General features: G+C 42.7%; 1 protein-coding gene across 1 annotated transcript in view; it reads left to right on the top strand.

The window, feature by feature from the left end:
* LOC115468956 (protein phosphatase 1 regulatory subunit 12A-like) overlaps positions 1 to 12818 on the top strand; it is a 489777-nt gene that overhangs the window by 458432 nt on the left and 18527 nt on the right. Inside the window, 3 exon segments of the mRNA XM_030201143.1 lie at positions 3209 to 3313; positions 3891 to 3941; positions 4313 to 4363. Of these exon segments, the coding sequence (XP_030057003.1) occupies positions 3209 to 3313; positions 3891 to 3941; positions 4313 to 4363 (207 nt within the window).

The raw sequence follows: 12818 nt of genomic DNA, 5'->3' as shown, positions 1-12818 counted from the left end.
TATAAATGTACTCACTCTGCTGCTCCTCAGTATCTCTCCACACTCATCCTTCCCTACACCCCTTCCCGTGCACTCCGCTCCATGGATAAATCCTTCTTATCTGTTCCCTTCTCCACTACTGCCAACTCCAGACTTCGCTCCTTCTGTCTCGCTGCACCCTACGCCTGGAATAAACTTCCTGAGCCCCTACGTCTTGCCCCATCCTTGGCCACCTTTAAATCTAGACTGAAAGCCCACCTCTTTAACATTGCTTTTGACTCGTAACCACTTGTATCCACTCGCCTCCACCTACCCTCCTCTCCTCCTTCCTGTACACATTAATTGATTTGATTTGCTTACTTTATTTTTTGTCTATTAGATTGTAAGCTCTTTGAGCAGGGACTGTCTTCTATTTTTGTGCAGCGCTGCGTTCGCCTTGTAGCGCTATAGAAATACTAAATAGTAGTAGTAGTAATTAGAACTTGTGCTGCGCGCAGGCACAGGTAGGGATGAGGTTTCTAGGCTTTATAAAGCAATTTTGCATGGAGAACTTTAATTTAATTTTTGTTACATTTGTACCCCGCACTTTCTCACTCATGGCAGGCTCTGAGACCCTTTATAGCTAAATGGACATCTGTTTTTCTTACCCATTTTGACTCTACAACTTGGAAGAGGACTTTTCAATGTTTGTTTAAGTTTCAGTGGCAACCCCACTTGATGAAAATGGGTACAATGACAATTTTTGGTACGGGGTCAATCCAGTGCTGGCGGAGCTGTGTTGCTTTAAGCTCTTTCTATCATATTTGGTAGACTTGCCCAAAGGTACAGACTTTTTGGGCTACTCTGCATCATCACCTACCTGGTTTTCTTCTTGTTCCACAGTGAATGAAAGCAGAACGTTGCCTACTGAATTTTAAAGCCATAGGAGTTAAGAGCTATTTTTAGAAATATGTAATTTATCCTTAAAATCGAGTGTAGTACCGGAAGACTGGAGGGTGGCCAATGTAACGCCGATTTTTAAAAAGGGTTCCAGAGGAGATCCAGGAAATTATAGACCGGTGAGTCTGACGTCGGTGCCGGGGAAAATCGTAGAGACTATTATTAAGAACAAAATTATAGAGCATATTCTAAAGCATGGATTAATGAGACAAAGTCAACATGGATTTAGTGAAGGGAAATCTTGCCTCACCAAATCTACTACATTTCTTTGAAGGGGTGAACAAACATGTGGATAAAGGTGAGCCAGTTGATATTGTGTATAGATTCCAGAGGAAATTGGAGAGTTATGAGATAGGAGGTAGTGTTCTATTGTGGATTAAAAACTAGTTAAAAGATAGAAAACAGAGAGTAGGGTTAAATGGTCATTATTCTCAATGGAGAAGAGTAGTTAGTGGTGTTCCCCTGGGGTCTGTGCTGGGACCGCTGCTTTTTAATATATTTATAAATGACCTAGAGATGGGAGTAACTAGTGAGGTAATTAAATTTGCTGATAACACAAAGTTATTCAAAGTCATTAAATTGTGGGAGGATTGTGAAAAACTACAAGAGGACCTTACGAGACTGGGCGTCTAAATGGCTGATGACGTTTAATGTGAGCAAGTGCAAAGTGATGCATGTGGGAAAGAGGAACCCGAATTATAGCTATGTCATGCAAGGTTCCACATTAGGAGTCACGGACCAAGAAAGGGATCTAGGTGTTGTCGTTGATGATACGTTGAAACCGTCTGCTCAGTGTGCTCCTGCAGCTAAGAAAGCAAATAGAATGTTAGGTATTATTAGGAAAGGAATGGAAAACAAAAATGAGGATGTTATAATGCCTTTGTATCGCTCCATGGTGCGACCGCACCTTGAATATTGTGTTCAATTCTGGTCGCCGTATCTCAAAAAAGATATAGTGGAATTAGAAAAGGTACAGAGAAGGGCGACAAAAATGGTAAAGGGGATGGGACGACTTCCCAATGAGGAAAAGCTAAAGCGGCTAGGGCTGTTCAGCTTGGAGAAAAGGCAGCTGAGGGGAGATATGATAGAGGTCTATAAAATAATGAGTGGAGTTGAACGGTTAGATGTGAAGCGTCTGTTCACACTTTCCAAAAATACTAGGACTAGGGGGCATGCGATGAAGCTACAATGTAGTAAATTTAAAACGAATCGGAGAAAATCTTTCTTCACTCAACGTGTAATTAAACTCTGGAATTTGTTGCCGAGAATGTGGTAAAGGCGGTTAACTTAGCGGAGTTTTAAAAAGGTTTGGACGGCTTTCTAAAGGAAAAGTCCATTGACCATTATTAAATGGACTTGGGGAAAATCCACTATTTCTGGGATAAGCAGTATAAAATGTTTTCTACTTTTTTGGGATCTTGCCAGGTATTTGTGATCTGGATTGGCCGCTGATGGAAACAGGATGCTGGGCTTGATGAACCTTTGGTCTTTCCTAGTATGGCAATACTTATGTAAGAAAGAAATTCATAGACTTTTGATACATATAAACACTGCAGCCTGGATTTAATGGCTAAATATTGGAAACGGGCCTCCAATGGAAAGCATTTAAAAAAAATTACATTATTGCAGTTTGATGTCCCAGTTAACAGCCTTGAAATATAGACATCTACTTCAGTATTGCAAGATTTGGGACCCTTATATAAAGTGGCATGATAAAACTGCGCCTCTCTTATAGTCTACTATTTGGTTTGTGTGGAGGAGCTTTGGAATTCATGACATTCAACTGGGAGGGTATGGGGGATGGTGTTTTTTGTTTTTTTTTTTCATTTTTGTATGTTGCTTATGGCTTATGTGGCTGTTGATGTGTAGTGTATGCTATCGGTGTTAGTGTATTGGTTGTTTTGAAAATATCAATTTTACATTAAAAAAAGACAGGACTTTGCTTGATGGACCTTTAGTCTGTCGCAGTATAGCAACTCTTATGTTCTAAAATATACAAAAAATAGGCATGTCTATATTTTAATATACAAAAAAAAAAGAAGAAGCTGCATTCACAGTCCAGCTGTATAACCAAAGAGCTCTCTGGGCAGCTACCACCAGGGTCATATTCTTTGCTAAAGCTCTCAGCAGATTATATAGGGCATCCACTAGGAAGGAGGAACACTTCTCTATTTTCACTATTTCTGTATCTCAAGCATCAGTGTCTTGAGGGTCTAAAAGAAAGAAAATAAGCAGGTAAGTCCTAATTTCTCATTCCTTTCGGACTGATTTATTTAACTCTGTTTACTAGATGTATGAAGATTTGATGAGGGACAATGGTCGGATACGGACTCAGTTAGAGGAGACACAAATGCTAGTTACACAAACCAAAGTTGAATTGGAAAAAGCTTCTCAGGTAAGTGAGCAGTATTGGAAGTACTTAAAATAAGTGAAATGAAAAGATGTGATACAAAAATGGACCTTTATATTGAATGAATATTACTACAATTATAGCCTCCATCATTCAGGCCTCAGCTACTACTGATTTAAAGTCTGTTTGGATATAATAAATCATATGCCTAGTCCTTGGCCTTCTGTAGGAAAATAGCTGAATAAGGGGAGGAAGATACAAAAAAATCTGGCCAAAGCAGATGGGAAGGAATGCCTTTAGCTCAGAAATTTCCTGGTTTGGAACCAGAAAGTTGTCAGTACAAACCTCTAAATCCCTACCTGGAGAATTAGATTGCATCATTGCGGTGTGCGCAGTGAGCACAGGACCTTTACAACATTATCAACCTGTGGATTTTGTTATGGGAGACAGTAATGTTGACAAAGCATTAAATACAATTGAGAATAAAAATACAGTAATCAGATTTAGTGACATCCATCTGTCTGACCACAGAAAAATAGGTGAAATACTGTTATCATTTTCCAGTCTGCATCTCTTTCAGTTATTTTCCTATGTCAAATGCTTCTGTGTACTTCTTTCACAGCGACAAGAAAGAATTGTTGATAAATCAGTCCTTTTAGAGACAGAGAAAAAGGTAAGTGTTAAAAAGGAGGAGTCATCTTTTCTGATCAGTCAATTGTAGTTGTCATATTAGTCCAGTGAAATAGGCAAAAGCAATGTTTAGCAAATGAGTTTTAGGTGATATAATTTCTGTGCCCATGTCATACACCTGCTAAGAATGCTTATTGTATTCTGAATCCTGTCACTAACGATCCACATGGAAACGTTGATTTATAATTTGACTGCCTTGGATACACCTGTTGACGTAGGAATCTGCTAAATCTATTTTGACTCACCTGCAAACTGAGCCATGCTGCTCTTTCTGAATATACCTTGGCCACTGATGAATCTGTTTTTTCTGAGATGTCTGAAATACGATGACAATATCTCCCCTTCTTTCTGTAGGAGAAGGTGATTCTGCAGAGGAGAATTTCAGAGCTGGAAGAAGAGTTGAAAGTAAGATCTGTAAACCAATATTCTGCTTTTAAACAGATCTGTTATATTTGACATGACAGAGTAGTGGCTGACTGCGTGCTCTCCCTCATGCTGTAAGAGGGTCATTGGTAGATTGGAAGTGAGTGTGGATCAAAACCAGGGAAGACAAACAAATAGGACTTAAGTTCGGGATGGGAGAAATGAAGAAAAGAGGAGGAGGTACTGCCCAAATCTTGTCTGACTGGGGTTCATATTGCATACCCCATTTATTAATGGCACTGGTGTAGTGCTGTGTTTTGCATTTATCAGATTGCTTTCATAATTTGTGCCATTGTTTTGCTTCATGGCTCAGAACTGAATTAATAGACTGTATTGCATGGAGCCATACCTGTTGCTGAGTGTTACCTGAACAATGCCTGAACCGGTGATTTTAAGTTGTACAGTGGCAAATTCAACACTTTCACAGACCCATGTTTCATAGGAATAGCACAGGGGCTTCAGCACCATGCAGCTTATGCTCACTGAGTGTCACAGTGCAGGAAGACCATAACAGTTATAGAAGCAACTCTAGCAATACACATTGGGAAAAAGTGTTTGGGGGTTGATGAGTTGAGGGGCTGGAAGTAGAGGTGAGTGGGGCCTGAGTGGTAGAAGAATCTGGTGGGATGGACTAGGAGCACAGAGTGCACATTGAGAGAGGAAAGAATGAGGAAGTGAAGGATAAGCTGGTAGAGAGAGGAGAGCATATGTTTTGGGGGACAAGTTGGAGGAAAGAGGGGCGTGTCAGGGTAAGGAATTGCAAAATGGAACTAGGGGATGGGTGGAATAAGAGAACAAATTGGAGTGAAAATTGGTCTGCTTCCTGCAGTATGGTCCTTATCTTGAGGGCCTTAGATTGCTAAAGTAGAGAGTTTCACAGGGACAGATATCTAAACTGTCTTCACTCGTCCCTGCCACAAGTAATCTCCTCCATCCCAGCTCCCGGCCTGCCCAGCTTTTGCCGTGCCACAGTCACCTTGACCTCCCCTCCAGAAAGCCAGGTTCTACAAGCTGCTGCAAGCAATTCTACAAGCAGTAAAAGTAACAAGTCATTTTCTTCTGTACTCTGCTAAGACAGCAGATGTACAGATTAGCAGGACCCAAAGCAGTCCAAAACAAGTAAAGTCAGAAACAACACAGTTTATACTTAATTGTTCAGCCACCTTTAAGAGTCACATTTAGGTTTACAAAAGCAAAACCATGTGCATGTAAGGACTGGATAAACGAATTAAAACAAAGTTTAATGCAAATGCCTGTCACGTCCGTGGTCGTGACTCCTCTTTTGCTCACCTAATTGCCTGATGTTCAGCTTCCAAGATGGCTCCTGCCTGGCCAGCTTCCAAGATGGCTCCTGTCTGTCCATCCTGTGTGCTCACTTCCTATGTGTTTCAAGCCTCTCCTTGGTGTCAGTGTGTTCCCTGCTCCTGTCCTGCAGTAGATGACATCATCAGGGAGAGCCTTTATAAGGAAGTGCTGTGCTTGCATTTAGGGCCTTTGCATTGCCAAAAGGTCATCAGGTTAGTCAGTGTACTGTTGCGCTGCCACATAGCCTTGCTCTGGGCTCTTGCCCTTCTTGCTCTGGGCTCTTGTCTTTCTGCTTGTCGTGTCTGTGGACTGCTAGTCCTTCTGTTGCCTTGCTCTGTGTTTGTAGCTACTGAAGCTTCAGCCACTGTTTAACTCTCAGTCTGTGTTTGTTAGCTACTGGAGCTTCAGCCATTATCCTGCTTCTGTCTAGCTTGTGTGCATATCCTGAGCCCTGCTTTGCCAAGCTTGTGTGTATATCTACTACTATTACTACTACTACTACTATTTAGCATTTCTATAGCGCTACAAAGCGTACGCAGCGCTGCACAAACATAGAAGAAAGGCAGTCCCTGCTCAAAGAGCTTACAATCTAGTAGACAAAAAATAAAGCAAACAAATCAATTAATGTGTAGAGGAAAGAGGAGAGGAGGGTAGGTGGAGGCGAGTGGATACAAGTGGTTACGAGTCAAAAGCAATGTTAAAGAGGTGGGCTTTCAATCTAGATTTAAAGATGGTCAAGGATGGGGCAAGACGTAGGGGCTCAGGAAGTCTATTCCAGGCATAGGGCGCAGCAAGACAGAAGGAGCGAAGTCTGGAGTTGGCAGTAGTGGAGAAGGGAACAGATAAGAAGGATTTATCCAGGGAACGGAGTGCACGGGAAGGGGTGTAGGGAAGGATGAGTGTGGAGAGATACTGGGGAGCAGCAGAGTGAGTACATTTATAGGTTAGTAGAAGAAGTTTGAACAGGATGCGAAAACAGATAGGGAGCCAGTGAAGTGACTTGAGGAGAGGGGTAGTATGAGTAAAGCGACCCTGGCGGAAGACGAGACGGGCAGCAGAGTTTTGAACCGACTGGAGAGGGGAGAGGTGACTAAGTGGGAGGCCAGCAAGAAGCAGATTGCAGTAGTCCAAACGAGAGGTGACAAGGGTGTGGATGAGGGTTTTGGTAGAGTGCTCAGAAAGAAAGGGGCGGATTTTACGGATGTTGTAAAGAAAGAAACGACAGGTCTTGGCGATCTGCTGGATATGAGCAGAGAAGGAGAGAGAAGAGTCAAAGATAACCCCAAGGTTTCGAGCTGAGGAGACAGGGAGCTGAACCCTTCTTCTGCCCAGCTTGTGTGCCTATTCTGAGCCCTGCTTTGCCCAGCTTGTGTGTATATCCTGAATCCTGCTTCTGCCCAGCTTGTGTGTATATCCTTAATCCTGCTTCTGCCCAGCTTATGTGTATATTCTGTACCCTGCTTCTGCCCAGCTTGTGTGCCTATTCTGAGCCCTGCTTTGCCCAGCTTGTGTGTATATCCTGAATCCTGCTTCTGCCCAGCTTGTGTGTATATCCTTAATCCTGCTTCTGCCCAGCTTATGTGTATATTCTGTACCCTGCTTCTGCCCAGCTTGTGTTTTATCCTGTACCCTGTTTCTGCCCAGCTTGTGTGTTATCCTGAACCCTGTTTCTGCCAAGCTTGCCTGGATATCCTGAACCCCGTTTCTGCCAAGCTTATATGTATGTCCTGACCCCTGCTTCTGCCAAGCTTGTATGTAAATCCGAGCCCCTGCTTCCGCCTAGCCTTTGTGTCCACCCTGTCTGCTTAGTTTGTCTTGTGTTCTTGCCTAGTGGTTGCGTAGCAGTCTTCAGTCCTAGTCTAGTATCTAGCCAAGCCTACCTCATATATCCTACTCTGGGCCTTCAGTTCCTGCCCTGCCTTCAAGTCCTGCCGGCCATCTGCACTCAGGGGCTCAACTCCTGAGAAATGGTGGTCAAGCGCAGGTGAAGCTGTTCCTGCTCTGCCTGTTCCAGTTTGCCCGCCTCAGTTGCTACTCCAGTCCGGAGTTCCAGTCCTGCTCTTCCTTGTATCCGGTTCCAGGGTGGTCTTGCCTGCCTCTGCCGCTCCTCGGCAGTGGTCCAAGGGCTCATGAATTCCAGTTCTGCCTCGAGAACCCGACAATGCCCTTAATATGTAATACTTGGTAGCAATAATGAAACAGTGATAGAATATTCACATAGCAAGCAGCCTGAGATAACAGATTTATTTTCCACTGAACATAATTAACTTTGTATAAACTGGCGGCTAATACTGTGCTAAACTGGACAATGTTGGCAGATTTAGACTGACGCTGGACAGAACATCTGCATGAAGGAAATCCTTCCCTCATTATTTAATTCCTCTCTGTGGAATAGTAGTAATAAAAAAGGCAAGGGCATTTTTATAATATACCACTGCAATCCACAAAACAAATGGAGCAAATTCCCACATGCTATCTTTTTCTTTTAATGTAGACACAGGAAATAAAAAAGATTTTAAATGCTCCCAGGTTTCAACCTAATTCATGTTTAATGTAGGATACAAATGTAATAGATAAGTAAATAAATAGCTAGATAGAAAGTCTTAATGTTGAGCACCTGATTCTCATAACATGATACGTGTTTTCTTGGCCTTTTACCTGGCTTACTGGGTTCACATCAGGCTCTGCAACTTAGATTAAATAATTACATTTTCTGTCTATTTACAACCCAAACTTTTATTGACTGCTGCTCAGTCTGTCTTCAGGCACCAGTTGTCAATTTTACTTTGAACTTCTTCCATTTATTTTGGATGGAGAAAGGAAATTTTATCTTCCCTTCACATTGCAAATAACTCTCCTCATGCCCTGTGATCGGAGCTGGATCCTTATTTACATCTAACCCTCCTAGACAACAAAGAAAAAGCCTACAGCAATCTGCATCAACTGGACCATCCAAGGATATCAGAACCAGAAGCTCTAAAATTCATACCTGCAATCTGTGAGTCAAAACTTTATTTTAACTGTTTTTATTTCTAAAACTCAGAATCTGTTAGATTCCTTAAAACTAAAGGCAAATATCATCAATCCCCTTTACAAAGCAATTCACATAGAAGTGCTAAGTTGTAGCCATTTGCTTTCCTCTTTTGCTAGAAGCCTTTGATCTCACAGGCCTGACCTGAATTTACAACTTTAAAAAGGTCTGCTTCTTTCAGAATATTTAAAGCCTTAACCCTGAATTTGCCAACTACTAAGATTGTGAACTCCACAGAGTGGACAGCAGTGCCATCCAGTGAAATTTTGCCTAATTTCTGACACAAAAAATGTGCATTGGGATCAAACATCAATCAAGTATCCCATTGGTGTGTGGGAGAAGGCAAAAGTGCAAGAGGTCAAACACCTACATAACAGTATTTAAAAGATCACCTCATTGCCACGCCAAAACTACCCCCAGACCACCCTTGGGAACTATAGGACTGATGAATGCCAGATCAGCTGCAAAGAAATCTTCAGTGATCCATGATGCCATAAATGAACAGCATCTTGACATCCTAGGAATAAGTGAAACCTGGCTAGATGAAAGTGGGGGTTTACCACTGGCTGAACTATACCCAACAGGTTTCAACATAGTAACATAGTAGATGACGGCAGAAAAAGACCTGCACGGTCCATCCAGTCTGCCCAACAAGATAAACTCATATATGTATACCTTACCTTGATTTGTACCTGTCTTTTTCAGGGCACAGACCGTATAAGTCTGCCCAGCACTATCCCCTCCTCCCAAACACCAGCCCCGCCTCCCACCACCGGCTCTGGCACAGACCGTATAAGTCTGCCCATCACTATTCCCTGCCTCCCAACCACCAGTCCCGCCTCCCTCCACTGGCTCTGGCACAGACCGTATAAGTCTGCCCACCACTATCCTCGCCTCCCAACCACCAACCCCTCTTCCCCCCACCGGCTCCGCCACCCAATTTCGGCTAAGCTCCTGAGGATCCATTCCTTCTGCACAGGATTCCTTTATGTATATCCCACGCATGTTTGAATTCCGTTACTGTTTTCATCTCCACCACCTCCTGCATACAACATCAACCAAGACCAGGAAGACGGGGTGGAGGGGTAGCAGTCTTGGATACAATCAAACTGCGCAGAATATCCATCCCCCAGCTACATGAATCTGAAACTCTTTTAATACAACTTGAAGAGGAGAAACCAATCTGGCTGCTCATGGTTTACAGAGCACCTCGTAACAACATATTATCTGTGCAAGAACTCCTAGACCTGATTACCCAAGTGACCCTGAATTACCCTAGGCTGGTGATCATGGGAGACTTCAATCTACACATCAAAACCCCAGATACCACCACAGCTGCCTTCTTGGACACGATGACAGCACTAGGATTTACACAAGTGGTCAATTCTCCAACCCACGAAAAGGGTCACATATTAGACTTGGTATTCTACAAAGGGGTAGATATAACAGTATTGAAATAACACCCCTATCAGGGTCAGACCATTTTCTAATTAAATTCTCCATAAGCGACCACCTAAAACAAATAGCACCTCCCAGAGTTTGGAATGGGATCAGAGACAAAAAAATGCTGACCACTGAGAATTTCATAGAGGCCTTGGACTATCCATATGTGGATGAAAAGACAATAACAGTGTCAGAACAAGTTGACATCTGGAATACACACTTAGCCAAGACCTTAGAGAAAACACCACTAAAAAAGGTCTTATGCCCCACTCACAAACGCTCACCTTGGTTTTCTCCAGAATTTTGGATCCTTAAACGCGAAGGACAAAAACTGGAAAGGAGGTGACGTAAATCTCACCTGGATGAAGACAGACTAAACATGTTGGAAACACATGGCAAAGTACCGCCAAGCATTAACAGCAACCAAAAAAAAGTATTTCTCACAATGCATTGCACAGGCTGCCAGTTCAACCAAGCAGCTGTTCAGTATAGTAAACAGCCTACTGCAGCCCTCACAACAGAACCAGCCTGCCCAGTCTAAACTGAATTGCAATGATTTTGCTGCATACTTTGCCAACAAAATTAAAAGTCTCCACCAGGATTCACTGGTAATCCCACCTAGTCCCCAACCAGTCAACCAGGGGTGCACAAACGCACCCCCTCCTGACAGAGACAGATGGGACACTTTTAACCCAATGACAGAGGAGAGCCTTGACAAAATCCTAAGAGACCTTCAACCAACTACCTGCTCCCTCGATCCCTGCCCATCAAAGATAGTGCAGCAGGCAAGTATGGGCCTCATAGAAGGCGCCACAAAAATTGTGAACACCGCTCTTTCTAATGGGCAGCTACCAACAGCATTAAAAAGGGCTGTGGTCCGCCCTCTGCTGAAGATAAATAACCTTGACCAGGACAAACTTGAAAATTGCAGGCTAGTATCCAACATCCCGTTTCTAGGGAAATTTGTAGAACAAACAGTCTGTGTTCAACTTAATGACTGGTTAGAAAAGAGAAACTGGCTAGATCCATGTCAGTCTGGTTATGGTACAGAAACAATCCTTGTATCCCTACTAGATGATCTTCACAGAAACTGAGACAAGGGATTCGCCTCGATGTTAGTATTGCTTGATTTCTCTGCAGCTTTTGACACCGTGGATCATGATATCATGCTAGCACGACTGACAGAAACAGGTATCAGTGGAACAGTACTTGCTTGGTTCAGATCCTACCTATCAGACAGGCAACAACCCATAATATTTGGCAGCAACTCATCACCACCAATGGACACTGACCTGCGGGGTACCACAAGGATCGATACTGTCACCTATTCTGTTTAATATGTACCTCAAACCACTAGCTGAGCTGATTCGGTCAATGGACACTCAGTTCTACATCTATGCGGATGATGTGCAGCTACTCATACCCATTGAACCTGACTTACCTACAGCCTTGAATAAACTGATTACCTGTCTAACATCAATTCAAGAATGGGCTAAACACAACAAACTTTGCCTGAACCCAAGTAAAACCGAGCTTCTCTGGGTCCCTAACACAAGTGGATACATACCTGACATCAAAATCCCTTTTGGGAAGTATAAACTCCCCCTCGAATCTCAAGTCAGAAACCTTGGAATACAGTTAGATTCAAACCTTACACTGATTTCCCCAAATCCAAACAACCTTCAAGAACTGCTTCTACTATTTGTGACAGCTATGCTTCCTCTCTCCTTACATCGAGAAGGTAAATCTTACCCAGTTGTACATGCAATGATAACATCAAGACTGGATTACTGCATTGCACTATACAATGGTCTGACTACAAAGGGCCTGCACCAGCTCCATTTGATTCGGAATGCAGCAGCAAAACTCATAGAAGGTTACAAGCAACATGTCCATATCACACCATTTTTGCAAAAACTTCATTGGCTACCAGTACAATACAGGGCTAAATTTAAAACTCTGATCTTCAAGGACCTGAAAGGAAATGGCCCTGAGTACCTGAAAAATAGGATGAGCCTCCACACACCGCCAAGGTCACTGAGATTCTCCCAAGTACTTTCACTAACCACACCCTCTCCAAAAGACATTACACGATGTGATACGCACAAGCGAGCCTTCTCCGGAGTAGCCACCACACTCTGGAATGCACTGCCTGAAAGGCTGCGCTTAACACAAGACCATCTCTACTTCAGGAAGCAGGTGAAAGCTTGGCTCTTCAACCAGGCCTTTACTGGAAGAAGTAACTAATTCGTTACTCACACACACAAGGAGTAATCAGGCTGCATATACTGCAGCAGGACATGTTTATCCACTCCTATTCTTGCAGAGATAACATTTAACCCTTTCTCTGACGTCATGTGCAACTTTCTTTAAATCAGTCACCTTACTTTCGGACTCTTCCTACTTTCTTACCCTTCTGTGTGTTACATCTTTGCTTTACCCTTCGCTATCACTTATAATGTTGTATTACGTACTGTGTTGACATTGTAAATAGTATACTATGCCATACTTCGTATTGTTTTTTAATATTTTTACTGCTATAATTTTCTATTGCTCATGTTGATCTATTCTTAAAAAGGCAGTAAATAAATCCTAATAATAAATAAATGTGTTTTCTTGGCCCTTTACTAGGAGAAAAAAAAACCTCTGCGCGAATGT

Source organism: Microcaecilia unicolor, chromosome 4, assembly GCF_901765095.1.
Source record: "Microcaecilia unicolor chromosome 4, aMicUni1.1, whole genome shotgun sequence".
Classification (NCBI taxonomy): Eukaryota; Metazoa; Chordata; class Amphibia; order Gymnophiona; family Siphonopidae; genus Microcaecilia; species Microcaecilia unicolor.
This window is presented reverse-complemented; position numbering and strand designations above follow the sequence as displayed.